Source organism: Rhamphochromis sp. 'chilingali' (assembly GCF_963969265.1).
Source record: "Rhamphochromis sp. 'chilingali' genome assembly, chromosome: 5".
NCBI classification, from domain to species: domain Eukaryota; kingdom Metazoa; phylum Chordata; class Actinopteri; order Cichliformes; family Cichlidae; genus Rhamphochromis; species Rhamphochromis sp. 'chilingali'.
The window spans coordinates 27,651,762-27,678,236 of record NC_137932.1 but is presented as its reverse complement, the minus strand read 5'-3'; the positions used below and the strand labels follow the sequence as shown (position 1 = coordinate 27,678,236).

Below are 26,475 nucleotides of genomic sequence, written 5' to 3'. Positions count from 1 at the left end.
TGCAGGGACTGTGTGAGAGCGTGTAACTGAAACTAGACACGAACCTGCAGAGATTCCCAGCAGGCTGCATTAACAGGAAAGCACAGATCTTATTTAATGTCAGCAGCAGGAGCGGGAATAATTGAGTAAGTTGGTATTTTTCACGATAAAGAGTAAGAAATAACAAATATTTCATTTTGTAATTTGAGATTCTGAGTGGACTGAGGGACGAGTGCTCTTTATCGTATTTTGGGCTCCACGTTGCTATCTTGCTGGGATCAGGCTCTGCTGGTGTGACGTGATGGATCGGGCTTCTGTGGTTGTTTTTCATAGAAATGAAGTGAAACTAATGTTTTGTTTTTTTTAGTGGAAGAAAGGAAATCAATCTAAAGCAGTGTGTGGAAACCTGAGCTGTCTGATGTAATCAAGCAGATAGTGCTGAGCGTGTGCCGCAGTGCTGCTCCGCATCACTGTAATTGCATCAGCGTCCATTTTCTGACACGCTCCAACACAGGCTGAGGGATTTCCATTTCCATAAATCAGCCTTCGCGCCTCATCTGAAGCACCGCCTTCTCCTCTTTAATGTTCACTCCGGAGAATTTCAGGGTGGAATCTTAGGGTGGAATCTCAGGGTGATGTAAACCATCAATGACTCAGTTTGAGTCAAAGCCAACAAAGACTCCAAATGCTGCTGACTGATTTAAAACCACAGCTAAGGGCCAAAAGAGCACCGAATGTCAGACAAACACCTGTTTGTGTGACAGAGCTTTTAAGAGCGTAGCATTTAAAAATAACAGTGTGAAGTGAGACCAAAAACGTAAAAGGGAAATAAAAGCCTAAAACGGTCTGGAGGTTTTCAGCATGGCAGCTAATGTTAGATCTGTTATGTTCCCTCATTCCTGTTATGGATCTCCTCCAGCGTGTTGAAGCAGCGATCCATGTCACCGATCCAAAGATTGACTTTCAGAAAATAAATCAAATCCTGTTTTTAATGAGCTCTGAACAAGCTGGCAGTTCACAGAGTTTCTCCTCAGGGCGTACAAGCCTGCAAATATCTAAAAAACACCAGCTCTCTCCTCAACTCCATGTGCTTCAGCCCTAACCCTGCAGAGATAAATTAGTCACTGAGTTAGGGTTAGGGTTAAACTCGGTGAACCAGAAGCTGATGAAGTCTGAGGTGGGTGTGATCTCAGGGTGGGAGGTAGCACTCGGATTGTGTTTCTGGATGTGGTGTGAAACCCCCGTTAGCGCTTTGTTTTCATGTGGCTGAACTGTTGAGTCTTCATGTGATGAACACCCACAGCTTCTGTCCTGCGTTCAGACTTCAGCTCGTAAAGACTCTTTCTTGGTTATGAACAAACTTGTGGTGGTCTGGTCTAACACCAGCTCCACCTGCCCCACCTCTGAAGCTGCTGAATTACTGATGATGATGATGATGATGATGATGATCATCATCATCATTTATTTAATTATTTATTTTTAGTATTTTATTTTTGCTTTTACAACTGAACACAACATCCTTATACAGATTCAACTGTAAACAATTACTACAGTTAGCATATGTGGACTTGTAAGCATGAAGACAAAAAAATGAATAAATGGAAAGTAAAATACCTGAGGAGGTAAAAAAAAAAAATAGAAAAAAAAATAACAATAATGAATAAATAAATAAAATGGGAAGGTGCACACGGAGGGGGAGGTATAAGATTAAGAATGATTAATTTCTAGGAATTTTAGAAATGGCTGCCAAATCATGCAAAAACGTGCCATTTTTCCTTTCCTGTCAAATCTTATCTGTTTCACCCTGGCAACAGTCACAATCTCATTAAGCCACCTCTTAAAACACGGGGCCGAAGGGGACCGCCACTGCAAAAGAATGAGTTTCTTTGCAGCAAGCATACCTGTCATGGCTACTGGACGGACTCACGTGCAGACAGTTCCTTTCTTAGAGAACAAAAGGAAATTTATTTACAACAGGGATCACCTAAGTGCTATATATATGTACAGTGAGTTGGGAGGGGGGTCCAGGGCTCCAGGGAGAGAAGGGGGGGGGGGGGGGGGGAATCCACGCACACGCTTCCTCTTCCACACAGTCACCGCCACAGCTCCTCCGCACACACGCACTCCTCTTCAGCCGCACTTGTTCCAAAACTCCACACATGCTGCCACACCCGGGCAGGTCCCGTGATTTGGTCCAGAAGAGGGATATCTACACACAAAAGTTAACGTTAGTTCCACAGCAAAATACATACAGTGGAATCTTTTGATAATGCCGAGAGCACGAACTCAGGAGGTTCAACGTTCCAGCGGTGAGCTGCTCTGTGCCACTGCCTTAAATAGCAGCTGGGGAAATCAGCCAGATCAACAGCAGGTGGACACAATCACACAGGTGCGTGGGCCAAGAGTGAGAGCTTGTAATGAGCTCCACCCAGGCAGAGAGGACGAGGGACAGACAAAGAAAACAAAAACAAAAAAGAACAACAACAAAACCTGTAGCCAGCGTGAGCCAACCAGAGAGACACGGGGACAATGACAATACCCATTGTGATTATCTGTTTTTGTGAACAGGGCCCTGTTTCAGGAAGCCGGTTTAGTGGAAAAACTGAGTAAGTATACCCTGAGTTAACGAAAACTCTGGGTTTTCGGTTTCACAAAGCGAGTTCAGCTGCAGCCTGAGTGAGTCACTATGACGACACACTCCGTGAAGCTAACCTGCCCCCTAGCAGGTTTACTACAACTAACCCTGACTGTCTCCGCCCCTTTGTCGGAAACCTGACAGTAGGAAGTGTCGGACATGGCGTGCCACTTCCTTGAAGAGCCAGTAGATCGTGAAGCCCAAATTCTCCGCAGAGCTCTCCGCCGGGAGAGAGTGATCAGAGCGCGTTTGGACATTTTATCATTTCCTGATGATTTTCTGTGCGAACGTTACCGTTTCTCAGCACAATCTATAATTTATTTGGATAACATCCTCAGGCCATATATTACGCATGTGACACATCGCGGACATGCTCTCAGTTCATTGCATATTATTTGTATTGCACTTCGGTTTCTTGCAAACGGGAGCTTTCTGTATAATATTGGTGACGCTGAGCACGTTTCCAAGGCTACCGTCTGTCGGGCAGTCAGGAATGTTACAGTTGCACTGAAACGTCTCCTGTACTCGTCTGTGGTGTTCCCCGGTCACAGACCCACAAGATTTATCAAAGAGGGATGCCACAAAATTGCAGGTATCAGGATGAACAAAACTTAATTTATGATGTGGTGATACTTGGACTACTTAAATTTTACATTTATTTTCAGGGTTCCCAGGCGTGATTGGCTATACAGATGGCACTCACATTCCAATCATTGCTCCTTCAGTAAATGAAGGAGACTATGTGAACAGGAAGTCTTTCCACAGCATTAATGTACAGGTACATAGTTCCCTGTAGCATGTCAAACTAACAAATTATTTCATTATAGTAATGGATGCTAATTTGTGTTCTCTGCACTGTGAAGATCATATATGATGCTGCCAACATTATCACAAATGTGGAAGCCAAGTGGCCAGGCTCTGTCCATGACTCACAAATATTCCGTGAATGTACACTGAGCACAAAATTTGGACATGGTGAGTTGAGAATACTTTAAAATATATAAAGACCAATTGCTTCAGGGACATTTGAACTGAAGTGTATCCTTCTGTCTTAGGAGAGTTCACTGGCTACTTGCTTGGTGATAGGGGGTATCCATGTTTACCCTATTTGCTTACCCCTTACCCTGACCCTGAACCGGGCCCACAGCAGCGATATAATCTGGCTAATTGCAGGACAAGAGCCAGAATTGAAATGACTATCGGAATGCTTAAGGCCCGGTTCCAGTGCCTGCAAAGACTCAGGGTCACCCCAGAAAGGGCATGTGACATTATTGTGGCATGTGTGATTCTTCACAACATTGCCACAATTAGAGGAGAACACTGTCCTTCTGAACCAAACATCAGCAGTGATCCAAACCATGAACATCCTGACCCTCCCACGGACATACAAGATGGAAGAGCAGTCAGAGACACCATATGTCACAATCATTTCTTTTGACCCATCACCTCAACATGTTGAAAGAAGAATAAACAGATTTTTTGTTCAACTGGCTTTATTGGTCGCCTGTATTTCCTGTACACAAAGTATTAAAAGATGTAAACCTCATAAAGTGTCTCTGTTGCTTCCTCCTCTGTAACAGCTGTCAATGTTTCTTCATTATTTTCCTGTAGTAAAGAAATAAACAACATTGCTGTTCTACTGTAAACTCATATAATCTGTGGAGTATTACTCACAACTGCATGTTGGTCTGGCTCAACAGGAGGCTGCACCAGATGCAGTACACCATCACCATCAACTGATAGAATATGAGGTTTATACAGGTCACTTATAACTTACAAGGGACCAAATGGCAATTAACAAACATACCAAGCACCTTACACTTCATTGTCATTATGCTCTCAAAGACAACCAAGGCTGAGGGAAGGCAAAATCAGTCGGAAAATAACTTCACTACAAAATAATTCATTATGGTAAAGAGTTTATCAAATGAATGTGTCGCACTGCAAAGGTGACTGTGAAGAAAGGATGTATGCACATCATGTATTATTTTGAATTTACCCCTTATGTAGGCACTTGTGTCTTGCGGGGTTATTGCCTCAGAGGATGTCCCCGCAGAGATGCCTTCGGCCACAGGGCGCCCACTGTTTTGGCTGAGGGCCAACTGCTCAGCCTCTGTGAGTGGTGGTGGTGGAGGACCCCCACCTGTTTTTCGGGCCTCTGCTTTTTTTCTGTTGGCTATAACGGGCCACATTTGAGCATACAGAGTAAGCAAATATGTACTTGTAATGTGCTCAGATAATTTCAATAAGTGCTTACAGAAAGAAAATTAATGTAGCCTCTAACTGCAATTGATTTACATGGGACAAACAGACCAAGCACTATGGCTCATAATACAATTACACCTCACCTGTTTGGACTATATTTTTATATTTCATTTTTACTTGCTGCCAGGCACGTTTGGGGCCTGTTGGGTTGCACCTGCGCTCACATCACATCACAAAATAAAATGTATAAAATAACAAATAAAATAACATATGATAAAATAACGTGTTAAATGGGTGGAAATCCCTCGATCAATGTTTAAATTAACACTCACGCATTGACTCTGTCGGCTATGTTTTGCCATGCATGCTTTTGCAGCTGTGGCTGTGTTCCTTTTTTTCGCGGAATTTGCATGTTATCGGCATATGCTGCCATCAGAATTTCGGCCTCAAGCGCTGTGAAATACATTGACCGCGCCTTCTTTCCCTCCGTCTCCATGGTGACTCGCTTAATCTGTGCTCCGCTTATCAGGGCTTTATGTATCCTCGTCCGCGCGCTTCACTTGGGGTTAAAGCAACTCCGCGTTGACTGAACTAATTGTTATCAGCCTTTCTGAAACGGAATATTCCGAGTTGGACAGTTCGGGGTTACTCAACCGTGAGTGTCGTTTTTCACTCTGAGTTTTCCAAACCGGCTTCCTGAAACAGGGCCCAGGACAAGGATTCAATTGAGGCAGAAGATCCAAGTATAGCCAGTGTACCATCAAGTGGTACTTTTTTCCTAAATTGGTTTGAAAACCATGTAAAAATCCGGTATCAAAAAGCATTCAAGACTGGGCAGTGCCAAAATAGTTGTGCAAGGAAACCTTCATCAGCGTTACATCTATCACATAGGGGGGATACAGAGTTATAAATCCAGTTAAGTTTGAGTTTAAAAAATGTGAATGACTTTAAACTGGATTAGTTTGTATCTGGTGTTATTGAGCCTTTCTGAATGCTGGACAAGCAGTTTAACCATTGGTCCTCAGACAGAGGGACACCGAGGTCTTCAGCTCCTGTATTCCTGATTCGATCAGAATCTGCTGGAATTGTAAAGCACTTAACAAACTGGGATATCAGATGTCCCACCACCAGTGGCCCTCTGACCACTGGTGGTGGTCAGAGGGCCCGGTGGCGCCAGTGTCCGGCAGCCTCGCCTCTGTCAGTGCGCCCCAGGGCAGCTGTGGCTACAATGTAGCTTGCCATCACCAGTGTGTGAATGTGTGTGTGAATGGGTGAATGACTGAATGTAGTGTGAAGCGCTTTGGGGTCCTTAGGGACTAGAAAAAGCGCTATACAAATGCAGGCCATTTACCATTTATATATGTTTAGAGTTTGCTTTCAGAATTGTTTCAAGGTAAGTATGATTTAGTGGTTTCAGTGGAAAGTCTGCAAAGTTTCGTTGAACAAAATTCCTTATTTGAAGATAGCGGAAAAATTGTGATTGAGGTAACTGAAACTTTTGTTGGAGTTGAAAGAAAGAAGCAAATTTGTCATCTATATATAAGTCCTCAATATGTTTCAACCCCTTTTCCTCCCACTCTAAAAACACCCTGTCCATTTTTCCTGGTTTAAACAAATGGTTGTGTTATTGGCATTCTTACTGAGAGGTCAGGTAATTTAAGAGATTTCCTGATTTGACTTAATATCTTTAGAGAGTGTTTAACAACAAAATTACAACTGATCCATTTATTAGAGGAACTGGTGTTAGAAAACAATACAGCCGGTAATGAGGTTTCAAATACTATTGCTGACTCTACCTGAAGCCAGAGCGGGAGATTATCATAATGGTGGTCGATAGGCCGACCCCACTGCCAGTGTAATAGAGCTCTTGAGTTTGCAGACCAGTAATAGTGTCTAAACACAGGGAGACCCAACCCCCCCACTGGAAGTACTTTTTTGAAGATGAGCTTGGATAATCATTTATTTATATAGCACTTTAAAAACACACTTGGTAGACCAAAGTGCTGTACAATACAAATATAAATATAGTAATAAAATAGCAAAAACCACACATAGCAATAAAATTAATTTTAAAAAAAAGTCAGTCACCCACAGAGTTAAAAGCCAGGGAATAAACATAGGTTTTTAATCCGGACTTAAAAACTGGCACTGATGTAGCTTGTCTAATATGGAGAGGAAGGTTATTCCAAAGCATTGGAGCCACAACAGAGAACGCTCGGTCTCCTCTAAGTTTTAGCCGTGACTTTGGTCCTGAAAGCAACAGTTGGTCAGCTGACCGAAGCGAACAAATGGGGACATGGGGCTTCAACAAATCAGACAAATAAACAGGTGCCAGACCGTTTAGAGATTTAAAAAACAATAAAAGAACTTTAAAACGGATCCTAAATTCAATTGGAAGCCAATGTAGAGAGGCCAAAACCGGAGTGATGTGGTCGAATTTCCTTCTGTCAGTTAAAAATCGTGCCGCGGCAATTTGTACTAGTTGCAAGCGTGACAAAGTGCCTTGCCCAACTCCTATTAAAAGAGAATTGCAATAATCGAAACGTGAAGTAATAAAGACGTTAATAACACTTTCCAAGTCACGCTTGGAAAGAAAGGGCTTAACCTTCGATAAACGTCTGAGGTGATAGAATGCTGATTTCACCACCCTGTTTACGTGACCATCAAAGGTAAGTGCAGAATCAATTTTTACTCTGAGATTTGTGATCGAACTCTTTAAATGGGGAGTCAAAGCTGCAAGATCAGCATCTGGAGCCTCAGAAAAACCATTTGGGCCAAATAAGATCGCTTCTGTCTTACGATAATTAAAATTTAAAAAGTTTTTTGCAAGCCATGCTTTAATATCACTAAGGCAGTCAAGCAGAGATTGACTTGGGAGACTATCAGAATGACTAAAAGGTAAATAAAGCTGGCAGTCATCTGTATATAGATGGAATGAAACTTTATGTTTTCGGAATATCGCACCAAGAGGCAAAACGTACAGTAAAAGCAATAATGGCCCAAGAATAGATCCCTGTGGTACACTCCAAAGCAGAGGAGTCATGTCCAACAAGACCAGCACTGCATATTTACCACGGTCTGTCGTTATCAGAATGTCATTCATAACTTTTACGAGGGCTGTCTCCGTACTGTGAAATGGCTTAAGGCCGGACTGAAAGATTTCCGACAATTGAGAGTCATTCAAATAGTCCATCCACTGAGTATAAACAATTCTTTCCAGAATCTTACTAAGAAAGGCAAGTTTAGAGATGGGTCTAAAATTTGACATGACTGAACTGTCTAAGCCTGGTTTCTGACTTCATCATTACATCGGGGACGATCCACATCTGCACGGCACGGCTTAAGTGTTGTTTTGTCACAGCTGCGGCGGCAGTCGTGTGGGGTTGAAGGGATAAGGACCCAATCGCAGGCACTGACGATGCAATGAGTGAGCTTAATTTACATGAGGTGATAATACAGACAGAGCAGAGATGGGACAGATAGGAACTAAGAACAAACCTAAACTGGGACAATCTAACCACCAAATCTGAAACCATAACTCAAAGGAAAACATAAAGGGTGGAACACAGGATGACGCGTGGAGGTAACACAGATGCACCAGTAACAAGCAGTAAAAAACACAGGGCTTACACACACACAGGAGCAATCAGGGAATGGGAGACAGGAGGGAAACACAGCTGGGAAAAATCAGAGCTGTCGAGACAAGGGGAAGCAAAACCAGGCACACTACACATGGGACAGGGACTATCAAAGTAGAACAGGAAATACAACAGGTATGCACAGACACGAGCTTAACACAAGACATAAGACATGGCAACAGCGTGGGGACACAGAGATGTGGGACCAGGGCAGGCACCTAGACACCGAACAAAAGGAGCTCAAAATACAAAACAGAAACCAAACCTAATGACAAGGAAATCCTAACAAGAATTAACCTGAAACATAAGATAATAATCAAAACCAAAACAATTGAGTCCACTGGCTCAAGACCACGACAGTTTTTAACGTTGGAAGATAAAAAGTGAACACTGACGATTGAGAGGTGCTCTGTCAGCGTGGAGCAGCTGAGCTGAACAGCTCCAGGTTTCATGAGTGAGAAAGATGAGAAGATGAAAAAGAAAAACAAAAAGAGACAAAAACATGAGAAAAGAACAAAACAAGGCCATAAAACCCCAAAACTCTGTTTAATAATAATAATAGATTGCATTTATATAGCGCTTTTTTGTAAACCCTCAAAGCACTTTACAATTCCACTATTCATTCATACACTGGTGGAGGCAAGCTACAGTTGTAGCCACAGCTGCCCTGGGGCAGACTGACAGAAGCGAGGCTGCCATATCACGCCATCGGCCCCTCCAGCCATCACCAGTAGGCGGTAGGTGAAGTGTCTTGCCCAAGGACACAACGACTGTCCGAGTCGGGGCTCGAACCAGCAACCTTCCGGTTACAAGACGAACTGCCAACTCTTTGAGCCACGATTGCCCACGATCTCTGCTTCCTCATGATCCTCTGTCCTATTTCTACTCTGATTCAATCCTGTGTCACGAAAACATTTCAGTGTTAATTTTAGAACAAGTCTGCTTAAAGTTTTAAAAAGAGGCAGATGGTTGTGACGTGGTGGCGTTTGCGTCATGGCCCATGGCCCTCATGTTGAGACGATGTCTCACATACGGATTAAAACTTAAGGACTTTTCTAGAGTCAGGCTTTTATCCAGTCATACTCAGAATAATCAGCAGCTCAAGAAGTTAAAAGAGGAAAATGAAAGTGAATCTGTGCTGTGAGCAGCTTCCTCCTACAGCTCTGTGAGGACCTTCAAGAAGAGTTCTCGGGGTTCTTCTTTGGATGTTTCTGCCTTTTGTTCTCTGTCAGGATGATCTCACACTGCTTCAGTCATGCTGAAGTCCAGCTCTGATAGAGTTCCCCTGTGTGTTTCTATCCAGGTTTTAATGCACAGCAGTGTGTTTGGATCATGGTTGAGCTGAAAATGAAAGCAGATAATAAGATGTTTCCAGATGTTCCTATATGGTGGACTCTGTAATTCATCAGTTCATCAAAGATCTCCAACACCACTGACTGACCTGCAGCTGAAACTATGACAGAGTCTCCACCCTGTTTCACAGATGGCTGCAGACTCTCAGTGTTGGACCTCCTCCTGACATCTTCTTACTGACCATTAAGTTGATCCATCAGACCTGTTCCTCTGGTCTTCAGACCTCAACTTTTCCTCTTGCAACTTTGGGCTGACTCAGCATGTAACAGAGGCCACACATAATAGAGGACACACTCTCGACCTACTGATCTCCAAGAGCCTGAGCATTTCAAACATTACTGTGTCTGATGTGGGCTTATCTGATCATTACTGTGTTTTCTTTGAAAGTAAAATCTCAGCCCACACAAATATATCAACAGCAGTGATCACAAAACGGTGTATAACTGAAGACAGTAGTGAGATCTTTAACCAGGTCTTCCCATTAACACCTGACCTGTCCAAAGGTTCAGTCAATGAGCTTGTCAATAGCTTTAATGCAAAAATGTTAAATGTAATGGATACTATTGCCCCCATTAAGGTGAAGGTTATCTCTGGAAGGAAAAAGTCTCCATGGAGAAACTCCACACTAGTGAAAAATGAAAAAAGAGAGTGTAGGAAAGCTGAGCGCAGATGGAGAAAAACAAACCTCCAGGTTCACTATGACATCTATAAAGAGAAACTTCACAATTATAATTTACAACTGAGGAGTGCAAGAAGGTCCTACTTCTCTGACATCATCACTAAAAACAGCCATAATGCTCGGGTCTTATTTTCTACAGTTGACAGGCTAACAAACCCTCCTGTGCCAGTGGCAGCTGAACTTCATCCAACCATGGCCTGCAATGACTTTGCCAAATTCTTCACAGACAAAATCCAAAAGATTAGACAAGCAGTTGGTACATCAACAGCAGATCCAGGATATGTACTGTGTCCACCGAAAAACTGTTTAAACACCATCAAACAGTTTCACCCGATTAACAGCAAAGACCTGGAGGACATCTTAGGTCAACTGAACTCCTCCTCTTGCTGTTTAGATGTCCTGCCAACAAGTTTTTTCAAAAAGGTCTCAAAGACTTTAGAGTCAGACCTGTTACAGATCGTCAACTTTTCTTTATTATCAGGTGTGTTTCCAGAATCACTAAAAACTGCTGTAATCAAACCTATACTGAAAAAGGACAATCTTGACAAGACACAAATGAACAACTACAGGCCGATCTCAAATCTCCCGTTTTTAAGTAAGATCATTGAAAAAGCAGTTTCTCAACAGCTCAATTACTTCTTAAAACAGAATAACTGCTACGATGCCTTCCAGTCAGGTTTTAGACAGAACCACAGCACTGAAACCGCTCTGACCAAAGTGTTTAATGACATATGTCTGAACACAGACAGTGGAAAAATGTCAGTCCTAGTTTTACTGGATCTCAGTGCAGCATTTGATACAGTTGACCACAACATATTACTCAAACGACTGGAGAACTGGGCAGGTCTTTCAGGAACTGTACTAAACTGGTTCAAAACATACTTAGAAAACAGGAAATACTTTGTATCAATAGGTAACTTCACATCCGAGCAGACAAGTATCACATGTGGAGTTCCCCAAGGTTCCATCTTGGGACCCCCTCTGTTTAACATTTACATGCTCCCACTGGCACAGATTATAAAGAACAACAAAATAAACTACCACAGCTATGCAGATGACACACAAATATATATCACAATGTCACCAGGAGACCGAGGCCCTGTACAGGCTCTTGGTAAATGCATTGAGGAAATTAATGACTGGTTGTGCCACAATTTTCTCCAACTAAACAAAAACAAAACTGAAGTAATAGTCTTTGGCGCCAAAGAAAAACGATTACAGGTCACCAGAGAACTTCAATCTATACATCTAAAAACCACAAACCAGGCGAGAAATTTGGGTGTAGTGATGGATGCAGACCTAAACTTAGAAAACACATTAAGACAATAACAAAGTCAGCTTACTATCACCTCAAGAATATTTCAAGGATAAAAGATCTGATGTCTCAACAGGACCTGGAAAAACTAGTCCATGCATTCATTTTTAGTAGGCTTGATTACTGTAACAGCATCTTTACAGGTCTACCTAAAAAATCAGTCAGACAACTACAGCTCATTCAGAACTCTGCTGCTCGAGTCCTCACTAAGACGAAAAAAGTGGACCACATCAGTCCAGCTCTGAGGTCTTTACACTGGCTACCTGTCCGTCAGAGGATAGACTTTAAAGTTCTGATGCTGGCCTATAAAGCTCTGAATGGTTTAGGACCAAAATACATCAGTGACCTCCTGACCCAGTATGAACCTTCCAGATCCCTCAGGTCATCTGGATCCGGTCTTTTATCAGTTCCCAGAGTCAGAACCAGACACGGAGAAGCTGCATTCAGCTTTTATGCTCCTTATATCTGGAACAAACTCCCAGAAAGCCTCAGATCAGCTGAAACACTCAGTTTATTTAAATCCAGGTTGAAGACTCACCTATTCTCAGCTGCATTCGAATAAAGCACCAAATCCACACTTTTAAGCTTAAATTTCAAAACTTACACTAACTACTGATCTTATCTATTTCTGATTTTATCTGTTTTGATTTTATATACTGTTTTGTTTGTTTGTTAAGCTTAAATTTCAAAACTTACATTAACTACTGATTTTATCTGGTCTGATTTTATATACTGTTTTGTTTGTTTGTTTGTTTGTTTGTTTGTTTGTTAAGTGGGTTTAGAGCTCTGGGTAGCTCCCCAGCTGGGTCTAGACTGGGTCTAGAGAGTATTTTAAATTCAGGGAATTTAAAATAGAAAGTAGCTCTTCCACAGAAGGACTGGTAGCTCCCCTTACGATAAGGGTTCAGATCGCGCGAACAGGTGTGAAATGTGTGTGTTTAGTTAGTTAGTTTGTTTGCTTGTTTTAATCAATTTTAAATCATGCTTTTTATTTGTTTTTGTTTCTAATGTCTCTGTAAAGCACTTTGAATCACCTTGTTGTTGAATTGTGCTATACAAATAAATTCGCCTTTGCCTTTGCCTTGTTTCCCTTCATTATGAACGTCTTCCTGTTAGCTGTCCTTCAGACATGTCTGTGAGGCTTTTGCGAACAGCAGATGATTAGCTGAAGATCCAGATTGTCTCTCAGCTCCTGTGTTGGGTCTTTCAGATGCTGCTCACCTGCTATAGAGTTTGTAGGCCTTAGACAGGAGCTCAGAAAGGCCAGCAGGTCATAGTTTGATGGATTTGAAGGTTTGATGAGAGTTTATTTGAGGGAGTTTATTTATTTATCTAAATGAGTTTCATCTTCAGACCTGTGATGCAGCTGTGAGTTACTGATCTTGCTGCAGTTATTTGCAGGCTTGTCTTTCTGTTTATTGAGGATCTGTCTGCTCTCAGCAGCTTCCTTTTTTTGTGAAAACAAAGACCAATCAGAGTTCAGGGCTGAGTGAGCAGCAGAACAGCGGATCCTCGTTTTCCTGCAGTTACATAAGGAAGATAAGCGAGGCCGCCCAGCATGCCTCACACCTCACACAGTAAACAGATTAATTACAGTTAATTGTGCTGATGAAGAGCGGCCGGATGCTGATTGGCCTGTCGCTTTGATGCATTGCCTCCTCAGCGGAGTCGCAGAGAAAACCTACATCATTAAACACGGACGTGACGATCTACCCATCCTCCGAGTGCTGCCACGGCTTCATGGCCACATTTTTCTCTCTGGTGTCCTTCTCATATTTTCACCTAAACATCTCCATCCAAACATCAGGAACAAAGAGAAAGCTGCTGTTTGGTGCAGAGACAGGTGAGATGTTTGAGGCTGACAGGAAAACACACACCTTTTTCAAATCTCACGAACGGCTCCATTAGCAGCAGAAAACAGCCGAATGAACATTTTCAGATCATTATTAATGATTAGCCGGGTGATTACTTTTTTCTGGAACATCACTCTGGTTATATGTCTGATCTCAGGCTTGTCTATCTCTGAAAGTTATCTGATTACATTAATGTTTCGAAGCTCTGGAGTCTTGTCCAGCTCAGCTCATTTGATAAAATCAAAACTCGTCTGAGCTGAAGAGCCACACAAACATGGAGAGCAGCAGATCAGAGGCTGAGGCTTTTAGTCTAAAGGGCCTTCAGTCGCTCACAGTTCTCTTACTTGTCTCCATGTGCAGAAACCTCTGTTGGGAATGAAACTGCAGGGCGGTGGATAAATTTACAGCTGGGCGATTCTAATCTGTTTTTACATTTTTTTCTTATTATCATTAAAATAAAACTTTCATGACTCTGTTGGTCTGCACATGAATAATTTCACACGCTGACCTGCCAGCCATTCAGAATCCTTTACATGTATGTTCATGTCTCTGCAGCTCAGCAGCAGCACTGACACAGAAATGTAAACACTCGCTCAGTATTTCAGGTAAAGTCTGAAATACTGAGCGAGTGTTTGCACAGGTGAGCATCTGAGTGTCGAGGCTCCGGGTGAGCAGGTGACGCTCCGAGGGCGTGCAGTGAGTCAGCGTCTCTCCATCGAAGCGTGACAGACAGCTGACTGACTCACCTGCCTCAGTCCCCACAGATCTGTCTGAGTCATCAGGTTAGGCGTGATGTCACCTGATGAATCACTGAAAATCTCAGGAATCTCAGGAAGTAGATGAGGCAGGACAAGGTGATGTTAGTGCCCCCCCCCCCAGAGGCTACCTTAAAACCACCGCATAGACAGGTAATATCACAACACAGACACACACACACTGATATACACACTCTCAGGAATACACACATCACTTCCTGTCCTTGGTTTGTGAGGTGGAGCTCAGCCTTGTTACAGTCCAGACTATCTTGTGACCCTCGGGCTTTGACCTCTGACCCAAGCTGCTCTGACTAAAGGTGTCAGTGACCTCTCTGAGTGAGGTCAGAGACTGTAATGAGGCTTCTTATTGGTGGTTACAGACAGCTGAGGACGGTGTGCTCTGACCTCTGGGATTTGTGCCGCTGACCTGTCAACTCGTTTGCGCAGCAGACATGCTTGATTTGGTGGTTTGAACCCAGCGTTGGCCACAGGTGAGCAAACCTTGGCGGTGTGGGTGTGTTTTCCTTGGTAGCAGCATTTTTTTTCTTTTTTAAATCAATGAAAAGGTTTATTGTTCCATAAACACTAAACTAGTGTTGGCACACAGTCACAGAAGGTCATAGCAAATCTCTGGATCTTTTAGCTGCTCTGAAGTCCAAACGTTGGATTATTAATCACAGATAAACCTGATCAACAACCTGCTGATAACACTTGTTTGAAACATGGAGCTGACCTGACGTACGCCTCATTTATTGATCGCTGAGGCTGTGGCGGGTGAGCGAGCCTGAGCTGGATTTCAACCAATCGAACGCAACAAAATGTGATGTCACCAGGATGTCAGTTCCTCCTGTTCTTCTTCAGTGACATCACTGAGGGTGTGACATCTCCCAGAGTTTCTGTTTTCTGTTTTCAGGTGTTACAGGTGTTTCCAGTGCGGGACTGACTCCAGTCTGTTTTGTGTGTGTGTGTGTGTGTGTGTGTGTGTATTGATGGTCTGCTTCCAGAGGGCACCCCTCTTTCACTCTTGTATGCTTTTCATACAAGTTTCACACAAGACAGATACAAACTTTATAAGATTTATATATATCTTTTCCACATGTGTGACTACGCCAGCTGGAGGAGTTTCCAGGATGTTGTAATCAGGCCACAAACACCAGCATCATAGCATCTGCACTCAGTTGTATTCATGTTTATGTTCCTGCACCTGGTTTCATTATGAACATCACCACTGACAGCAGACAGGTGGGATGGCCTTTGCATGCTTGGATCCAGGATCAGCTGATCACAGGTGAGCAGGTGCAGGTGTGTGAGCTCCTCTGCAGGTGAAGGGTATCATATGATATTTGGGGTTTTCTCTATATGTATTATTGTAGAGTCTACCTTACAATATAAAGCGCCTTGAGGCAACTGTTGTTGTGATTTGGCGCTGTATAAATAAAATTGAATTGAATTGAATAGATCACACCTTGAGCAGTTCAGACTGAATGAGATTTCTAAAACCTGCTGCTCCTGTCTGATTTCCTGTCCTCCTCAGCTGTTCAGCACCAAATGACTACCATACAAACAAATACAGAGCTTCAGCTTAGTGGACAAACACCTCTGTGACACTTAAACGTAGGGGAATATCAGGGTTTCTCCACCTCCATCTGTCTAAACTCTTTATGTGGTGTTAGTCACTCTTTGTCTCCTGATGTCCAATTTTACCACAATCAGTGAATCCGGGACCAAAGCCAGGGGACAGAAGGCCAGGATTTGGGTCCCTTGGATGAGAACGTGTGAAGGAAACACGAGGATATTTGGAGGACTTCAGGTTACTGAGCTGTTCCTGCAGCACTGACAGAACACAGAGCCAAGAGACGTTTCCTCTCATTGCGTTTTACTGAACGCCTCTGAAAGCACCGTTTCCATCATCCTGTGACACTCACCATCAGCAGCAGCACTTCAAACACCCAGCAGCCCTGGGCTCCCTGCTCCTACATCTATTTTTAATTAGACAGGAGCGACACCCCTGCTGGGGCGCCGGAGTTCACCGAAGTTCACCGGCAGGTCTCCGTTTGATGTTTTCAACTTCCTGAGTCGACTGTCAGGGAGACAACATGGCGGGAAATCAGTGCAGTTACAGGGAGGTACGAAGGAAAAAACGTGACAAAAAAAATGATTAATGCAACAATATAAAAATGCATCAATAAAATATGAAAATCCAAAACAGAAATAATTAAAAAAATTCTTTTGCACTGTGCTACCAATGAAAGCTAAATTCATCATAATACTTACCTATAATCACCAAAATCATATTTTTGAACTAATTATTGAACTAAAAATACACAAAATTAATACAAAAATAAAATTATATTAAATTAATAATAAAATACAAATAAAATAATTTGAATTATTTTAATAAAATAAAAATGAGGCTCAGCTGTGTTTAATGAGTGCCTGGGGGCGGGGCCATGAATAATGTATGTTTTGTTCTGTTTCAGAGCAGCGCTGTCATGTGATGGCTGTTGGAAATTAAAGTGCCCGCGGCGGGATCCATGAACCTGTACTTTGGATACTTCAGGACATATCCAGACCCCTCCAGGCTGTCCTGCAGATTTCACACTTAAGTAACATGCAGGGTGTTGTTCACCTGTGGAGGTAAAAGGTAAGACAGCAGCCTCAGGTGAGTCCACTCTGGAGCAGGTGTTTTCTAGGACGATCTGTGGATGATCCACGGTTGTGACAGTTCTTGGACGGTTACTGATCTTCTACACTCAGGTATTCACTGTCAGTTAAAACATAAATGCTCAGTGGACCAATAGTTCTCAGTGTGGAGCTCAGACGGGGGGTGGAGGAGATTTTTGCTGGAGCTGATTCACATCAGTGGATTGAGCTACTGGTCGTCACATCCTGTTTGTGTTGTGTTGTGTGTACTCAGTGGAAGATTTTGTCTCTGTGTTTGGAGACGAGGCGTCGATCTGCTGCTGAACGTGTCCTGAGAGCTCGGCTCTACAACAACCGCTCAGTTTACTGCTCCTCCTCATTATTTCCATAAAACCACGTCCTGTGTTTGTTTTAAGATTAAGCACAGAGTATGCTCTGAAATACCTTCTATCACTGTGTTGTGGTCAAAGCTGTGAGAGTTTCCATGAATAAACCTGTGACAGCAGGACGCCCCCATGAGAGCATTTCTGCTTTCATTTCTTCTTCCAAAGACAAAAACAAAGAAAACACGTACACAACGTGAACACCTAGAATCTTCGATCTCCCCGACGTATCGATCTGAAATCTACATCTTCTGGAAGAAAAGTGAAGGTAGACGTCGCTCCATCATTATAAACTCATTCCTCATCACATTAATCTTGGTAAAATGAGAGGACAGTTGAATAATAGAGCATCCTTCATGCACATAAAAAGTGAGATGAATCACCTCCATAACACACCCTGCTCCCTGAAAACTAGAGACTATAATGCTGAAATACAGTTTCTCCATAAAATTATGGAGAAATAAAGCGGTACATAAATGTACTTACAGTATGACTTAAGTATTTGTAGGTAAACATAACTACACTGTAGTTTCTAATAAATTACTTATTATCAGGCTGTATAATAAAGTGTTACTGGCCTCATTAAAAAGAAGGTGATGTGTTCAAAGACACAAAAGGAAGTTGGAGAAAGCCCCTCCGTGTCTTGGTGTGTGTGGCTCACCTAGCACACCTGAAGCTCCTTTTGTTGCTGAGAACCACACGAAAAACCAACTGATATCTGACATGAACACATTCACTTCATCACAAAAACACAGCTCGTGATTCAGGAGACGAAGGCGCCGTGCCGGCGTTAGTGTGTCACAGACGGTTTGAGATTTTCTGAGCTGAGCGCAGCAGCTGAATCCTCCCGGTCTGCATGCAAATGAGGAGCATCCCAAATTACCTCATGCATGAAGAGACACAATCAATAATTATCAGCACGGCGACGCCTGCTCTGCATGCTGATGGAAACCTCAGCAGAGCTGCGGCTTCACATTTTCCTGCTCATGTCATGACCGACACATGTATCAGCCTCACACCTGACTTCAGCTTCAGGGCCAAAGATTGGCTTATGTTACAGGAAAAGAAAGTCACACAATCTCTGATTCTGTTCATCTGGACATAGCGTGGGAGAAACGTTTCGTCACGCATCGTCACGCATCGTCACGCATCGTCACTGGAAGAAGTCACTTGGATGAGTGACGAAACGTTTCTCCCACTGAAAATGCTACGTCCAGATGAACAGAATCAACTTTTGGAGATTTACTTACCTGGATGATTGAGCATGCATCAAAATGTCACAGAACATTATTTCATTTTTTCCCGCTGTCATAATTTCTGCAGCCACCAGAGGGAGCTGTAATTTAACTGCACCAAGTGCTGCTGGAAGGCCGGACAGCAGCTGTGATCTGTGGTGACAGTAGGTGGAGCCTGCAGAGGTGGAGGTATGCTATGGAGAGAAGTGGAATGAAATTCAACAGAAGCAAAACAGAATACATGAGTATGAAGGAAAGCCATCCACAGAGAGGTGAAGAAGACACACAGGATGGAGTGGGTGGAGGCAAGTGTGACAGACGGAGAGCAACAGTGAAAAGGAAAGTTCAAAGATGGAGGTGAGCCTTGCTGTGATGGAGATGGTAGAACTGGAGATGTTCGAGGCTTAGGTGGTCTGAGCATGTGCAGAGGAGGGAGGGTGGAGGATGAATATGGAGCCGCGGGCAGGAGAAGAGGAAGAGCTCAGAGGAGGTTCATGGATGAAGGAGGACACACAGAGGGCTGGAGTGACACAGGAGGATGCTGGGATGGAGGCAGATGTTTGGCTTTGGCAAATGTAAGACATCCGTCTCCCCTCGGCTTGCTTGGCTCCACCAATCACCAATCATCAAGATTCAGAGCAGGCGAGGACGCATGGGTCCACCTGTCTGACTCTTCTGTGCCACTCTACACAGTGAACAGGGAACTTTTAGAGTCACCTGGAAAATATACCTGCATTAATGAGTGTCAGTGAGCAGACTTCTTCTCTTAAATAATAATAATAATAATAATAACTTTATTTATAAAGCGCTTTTAGACAAAGTGCTGTACAGCTATTTGAAAATAAAGAGATAAATAAATAAAAGTGATACATAGCAATACAAGTTAAAAACACAATAACAAGTTAAAAAAATATTAAAAGTTAAAAACGATAAAAATTGCAAAGCTTCTGAAGCGTGATCATCGAACAATCAAGAGTTTCATTCAAAATAGTCAACAGGGTCGCAAGAAGCGTGTGGGAAAACCAAGGTGCAAAATAACTGCCCATGAACTGAGAAAAGTCAAGCGTGCAGCTGCCAAGATGCCACTTGCCACCAGTTTGGCCATATTTCAGAGCTGCAACATCACTGGAGTGCCCAAAAGCACAAGGTGTGCAATACTCAGAGACATGGCCAAGGTAAGAAAGGCTGAAAGACGACCACCACTGAACAAGACACACAAGCTGAAACGTCAAGACTGGGCCAAGAAATATCTCAAGACTGGTTTTTCTAAGGTTTTATGGACTGATGAAATGAGAGTGAGTCTTGATGGGCCAGATGGATGGGCCCGTGACTGGATTGGTAAAGGGCAGAGAGCTCCAGTCCGACTCAGACGCCAGCAAGGTGGAGGTGGAGTACTGGTTTGGGCTGGTATCATCAAAGATGAGCTTGTGGGGCCTTTTCGGGTTGAGGATGGAGTCAAGCTCAACTCCCAGTCCTACTGCCAGTTTCTGGAAGACACCTTCTTCAAGCAGTGGTACAGGAAGAAGTCTGCATCCTTCAAGGAAAACATGATTTTCATGCAGGACAATGCTCCATCACACGCGTCCAAGTACTCCACAGCGTGGCTGGCAAGAAAGGGTATAAAAGAAGAAAAACTAATGACATGGCCACCTTGTTCACCTGATCTGAACCCCATTGAGAACCTGTGGTCCATCATCAAATGTGAGATTTACAAGGAGGGAAAACAGTACACCTCTCTGAACAGTGTCTGGGAGGCTGTGGTTGCTGCTGCACGCAATGTTGATGGTGAACAGATCAAAACACTGACAGAATCCATGGATGGCAGGCTTTTGAGTGTCCTTGCAAAGAAAGGTGGCTATATTGGTCGCTGCTTTGTTTTTGTTTTGTTTTTGAATGTCAGAAATGTATATTTGTGAATGTGGAGATGTTATATTGGTGTCACTGGTAAAAATAAATAATTGAAATGGGTATATATTTGTTTTTTGTTAAGTTGCCTAATAATTATGCACAGTAATAGTCACCTGCACACACAGATATCCCCCTAAAATAGCTAAAACTAAAAACTACTTCCAAAAACATTCAGCTTTGATATTAATGAGTTTTTTGGGTTCATTGAGAACATGGTTGTTGTTCAATAATAAAATTATTCCTCAAAAATACAACTTGCCTAATAATTCTGTCTGTTCAGTGTGTGTGTGTGTGTGTGTGTGTGTGTGTGTGTGTGTGTGTGTGTGTGTGTGTGTGTGTGTGTTTCCTGTGAATTCGCTCCTCCTTCTCTCTCTCCCCCTCTGAGCCGGGAGAGCAGACAGAGCAGCCTAGCGTGGCGGGAAAATGAAGTCTGTCGCAGCGTCAAGGTGGGGTGAGTGTGTGTGTGTCTGTGGGCTGAGTGTGTGTTCTGCATAAAGATTAGCTGTAATGAAACAGAGGGAGGAGATTCTGGCTGCTGATTGGCTGGCTCCTCGGTGGCATCTGTGGGTTTCTCACCGTTTACCTTCTGCCTCTGAGATCTAAATGTTTGGGTGCTCTCTGTTTCACTGAGCACTGCCAGCTGATAGAAAACAGCTGACCTCTAAGGATGCTTCACGTCTCTGATATGATTCCGACTACACTGTGAGGACACATGTTACTGTTAGTTATTAATATAGACGATAACCTGGACTGGGTCAAAAACATCGCTACCCTCTGCAGGAGGGGTCAGAGTCTCTGAGGTCTGTTAACATCTGCCAGACAATGCTCAGGATTTTCTATGAGTCTGTTGTGGCCAGTGCCATCCTCTGTGTTGTTGCATGCTGGGGCAGCAGGTTGAGGGTCACAGATGCCAACAGACTAAATAAACAGATTACAAGGACAGTAATGTTGTGGGGATTGAGATGGACTCCCTTAGGATTGTGTCTGAGAGGTGGCTGTTGTCCAAGATAAGGGCAATGCTGGACGATACCTCCCACCCGGGGTGGGTGGGAGGTATCGTCCAGCATTGCCCTTATAAATGATTATTTGAGGTCCTGGTTCTTAGCAGCTGGAAGCACTTAGGGTTAGGTTCTCTTCTGACCTCTGACCTCAACAAGGTATTTTCTCCCAGAGAACTGCTGGATAATTTCCCCATTTTCAGACCTTCTTTCCAAACTTGTACAGCATGAGTCATTGGCCCCATTCATATCAGCACTGTTTCTATCTAACATCCACACATGTTCATGCTCTGATGGATAAATTTCAAAGCAGCGTGGAGTTAGTGTCGTGCCCAAGGATTTTTGGCATGCAGACAGAGCAGCCAGGAATTGAACCGCCCACCTTGCGATTAGTAGATGACCCGCCCTCTCTCACCCTCAATCCCAGCAGATCGGTGTTTTCTGAAACACACACACCAACAGCCGTGACAGATTCAAACTCACCTAAATCACCTTTCTTCATAAATGTTTGGACTTCAGCGATTTGTTTTCATCATGTCTGTATGCCTAAATGAGCTGCTGATGTGATTGGCTGATTACATATTTAACGAGCTGCTGAACAATTGTACCTAATAAAGTGTCTTGCTGAAGGAGCAGCAGCAGGCAATGACTGGGCTGTTTGAGCTGCTGTTGATGTGCTGCTCAGTGCAGTCGCAGATGTTCTCTGACAGAAACACGTTCATGAACCAAAGTCTGCGATAAACCAGCCGAGACCAAACATTCAGGTTTGTAATATTAGCAATGAAGGCTACACATCTGTTGTTCTTCTGCATGTTTCTGTGAGGAGGGACGAGCCAGAGCCAAGATCAGTGATGACTTCAGTAATAATTAGGTTGAACACTGCAGGAGCCCCAAAGCCACCATTACTACCAAGTATGTGAGGAGCAGGATTTTTAACGTGGATTTAACAGGAAGCCAGTGAAGAGAAGCAAATATAGTTCTCTGTCTGTTCTCTGTCTAGACCCTGTCAGCACTGTGCTGCATAATAATAATAATAATAATAATAATAATAATAATAATAATAATAATAATAATGTGTGTTAAGGGTAAATTTAAAATGACTGCAGCAATGATTTCCAAGTCCAAGTTCAACTTTATTGTCACTTCAACCATATACAGTTTAAAAATACACAGTGAGGCGAAACAACGTTCCTCCAGGCACCAAGGTGCTACAAGACAAGTTAGTGCAAAAAAAATAATAATATATAATATATCTAGTAATAATATTGTGCAAAAGAGCATTTACAGGTTGGTGTGTGTGATGGTTTGGTGGTGTAGGTCAGTGTGTTTGCGCTTTGTGTTGGTTAGTCAGTCCAGTCTCAATGTTTTGAGGTATTTGAGTTAAGCTGAGTGATAATGTTAGTGTATGTGTGTGTGTGCGTGTTTATCAGTCAGTCCCTTTTTGCTGAGGAGACGGATGGCTTGTGGAAAAAAGCTGTTGCACAGTCTGGATGTGCGTGCCCGAATGCTTCGGTACCTTTTTCCAGATGGCAGGAGTGTAAAGAGTGTGTGAGAGGGGTGTGTCCGATCAGCCACAATGCTGGTGGCTTTGCGAATGCAGCGTGTGGTGTAGATGTCCTCAATAGAGGGTAGAGAGACCCCGATGATCTTCTCTGCTGTTCCCACTATCCGCTGTAGGGTCTTGCGGTCTGATATGGCACAGCTCCCAAACCAGACAGTGATGCAGCCGCTCAGGATGCTCTCAATAGTTCCTCTATAGAAGGTGGTCAGGATCGGTGGTGGAAGCCGGGCCTTTCTCAGTCTTCTCAGAAAGAAGAGACGCTGTTGGGCTTTCTTGTGCAGGGAGCTGGTGTTGAGGGACCAGCCGAGGTCCTTCTCCAGGTGTACACCCAGGAATTTGGTGCTGTCAACGATCTCCACAGAGGAGCCGTTGATGCTCAGCGGTGAGTGGTCGCCTCGTGTCCTCCTAAAGTCAACAACCATCTCTTTTGTCTTGTCAACATTCAGAGACAGGTTGTTGTCCTTACACCAGTCCGTTAGTCTCTGCACTTCCTCTCTGTACGCTGACTCGTCGTTCTTGCTAATGAGACCCACCACGGTCGTGTCATCAGCGAATTTAATGATGTGATTTGAACTGTGTGTTGCTACACAGTCATGAGTCAGCAGTGTGAACAGCAGAGGACTGAGCACACAGCCTTGTGGGGCCCCAGTGCTCAGTGTGGTGGTGCTGGAGGTGCAGTTCCCGATCCGTACTGACTGAGGCCTTCCGGTCAGAAAGTCCAGGATCCAGTTGCAGAGGGAGGTGTTCAGGCCTAACAGGCTCAGCTTTCCGATCAGTTGTTGGGGGATGATCGTGTTAAATGCTGAGCTGAAATCTATGTACAGCATTCGGACGTGTGAGTCCTTCTTGTCCAAGTGTGTCAGGGCAAGATGGAGTGCAGTGGAGATGGCGTCGTCCGTTGAGCGGTTATGGCGGTATGCAAATTGCATTGGGTCCAGTGAGGGGGGCAGCAGGGTCTTGATGTGTCTCATGACGAGCCGTTCGAAGCACTTCATGATGGTGGGTGTAAGTGCGATAGGGCGGTAGTCATTGAGTCAGGACACAGAAGACTTCTTGGGCACGGGGACGATGGTGGTGGCCTTGAAGCACGTGGGGACAACGGCACTGCTCAGAGAGATGTTGAAGATGTTGGTGAGAACATTTGCCAGCTGATCAGCACATTCTCTGAGCACTCTGCCTGGGATGTTGTCTGGTCCAGCAGCTTTACGTGGATTGACTCTGCGTAGAGTTTTCCTCACCTCAGCTGTAGTGAGACACAGGACCTGGTCGTTCGGAGGAGGGGTGGTCTTCCTCGCCGCCACGTCGTTCTGCCTGTCGAACCGAGCATAGAAGTTGTTAAGCACATCTGGGAGGGAGCCGTCACTGTCACAGGCAGGTGGTGTCGTCCTGTAGTTAGCGATGGCTTGTAAGCCCTGCCACATGCGTCGTGTGTCGCCGCTGTCCTTAAAGTGGTTGTGGATTCTCTGGGCGTGTGCGCGCTTCGCCTCTCTGATGGCCCGAGAAAGTTCAGCCCTCGCTCTTCTAAGCGCCACCTTATCTCCCTCTTTGAAGGCAGAGTCTCGGGTCCTTAGAAGTGCACGCACTTCCGCAGTAATCCACGGTTTCTGGTTGGGTCGTGAGATGATGATCTTGGAGACAGTGATGTCATCGGTGCACTTGTTGATATAGCTGGACACTGATGATGTGTACTCCTCCAAGTCAGTGAAGTCGCCGTAAGTTGCAGCCTCTCTAAACATGTTCCAGTCAGTGCTCTCAAAACAGTCCTGAAGAGCAGAGATGGCTCCTGCTGGCCAGGTTTTCACCTGCTTCAGAACCGGTTTTGATCGCCTGACGAGTGGTCTGTATGCTGGAATTAGCATAACAGAGATGTGGTCTGAGTAGCCGAGGTGGGGGCGGGGCTCTGCCCGATATGCGCCGGGGATGTTTGTGTAAACAAGATCCAGCGTGTTTTCTCCCCTCGTTGCAAAGTCCACATACTGATGGAATCTAGGAAGCACTGACTTGAGATTTGCATGGTTGAAGTCCCCAGCAACAATAAACAGTCCATCCGGGTGTGTATTTTGCAGTTCACTGATCTTTGTATACAATTCCCATAGCGCTTCCTTAGCATTAGCGCTAGGTGGAATGTACACTCCGATAATGAAAACAGTGGTGAATTCCCGTGGTAAGTAAAAAGGTCTGCATCTAACAGTCACAAACTCCACCAGCGATGAGCAATAACTAGAGACTAGCACAGAGTTCTTGCACCATTTCTCGTTGATGTAAACACACAAGCCGCCACCGCGAGTCTTACCGCACAGAGCTGCATTTCTGTCGGCGCGAAACGAGGCCAGCCCGTTTAGCTGAATAGCGGCGTCCGGTACTCTTTCGCTGAGCCATGTTTCCGTGAAAACAAAGACACAGCAGTCTCTAATCTCACGCTGTGTGGCCTGCTGGAGTCAATATGATGTGAATACTGTTGGTGGTAAAAGCAGAGAAAATAAGAGGAGCGCCAACGGAGATCAAACATAAATATCACATAACATCCAGCATCAGTCCAACAGTTGCTGAAGGGTCTCTGAGTTCAGCTGCAGAAGAGGAGGGCGGGTCTCCGGACTCCTGGGCTTACTAGACAGGGGCTAATCCGTTTCCTCCTGAAGGAGCATCTCATTATGAGCCAACGGTCAGTGAACAAGTTATCATATGCGCTCTGCATGCCGCCATTGATCATCCTCTTTGCCATGGAGTCGTCAGCTCCCCTCTGAGCAGTTGAACCTGACAAACAGTGAATCAGCAGAACACGGGCCGCCGTCCATCAGAAAGCACTCACGAGGAAGAAGTCGATTGAAGCAGATGAGGTTATGATTGGTTCTCTGCTGTCCACAGTCTGACGTGTTATTATTCACAGGAAATACAAAGACTTTTAAAGACGTCACAGTGCAGACGTTTTTAAACAAGCGCTGACTGCACTGTGACCAGAGGACCCCCCACATCAGAGAAACACAAAGCAATGAAAACCCAAAGACCCCCACCAGCGTGACAAAGGTGGAGCGACTCTAACCACCAGGACCGCGCCTGCTCAGGTTTATCAGCTGGTTCTACTCTGTTGTTCTTTTCTTTTGTTTGACAGATGTCACAGCGGCGCCTCCTCCATGCACTAACACCTGCTCAGGTGCGTCTGTGTCACTGAGCATCTCTCCCGGTGTTTTTCAGCCTGCAGAGATTCTAACGGCTGAAACATGTGAGCAGAGTGTGGGCTACTCAATGGTGTAACCGATGAAATCCCAGAGCAGTTTTACAGGAAAAGTTTCCACGTTCACCTTTTAATATTTTTTCTTTTAACCTTTTTCTATATC

The 26,475-nt window shown here is 44.1% G+C and overlaps 1 protein-coding gene across 1 annotated transcript; it reads left to right on the top strand.

Moving 5' to 3' along the window:
- Positions 1–2,576: 2,576 nt before the first annotated feature.
- On the top strand, positions 2,577–4,052 carry LOC308397194 (putative nuclease HARBI1; the record flags this gene model as incomplete). Its single annotated transcript, XM_080883004.1, has 4 exons — positions 2,577–3,206; positions 3,280–3,392; positions 3,478–3,589; positions 3,670–4,052. The coding sequence occupies exons 1-4, from the start codon at positions 2,774–2,776 to the stop codon at positions 4,050–4,052; spliced, it is 1,041 nt and encodes a 346-aa protein (XP_080739130.1). The 5' UTR covers positions 2,577–2,773.
- Between the last annotated feature and the right edge of the window lie 22,423 nt (positions 4,053–26,475).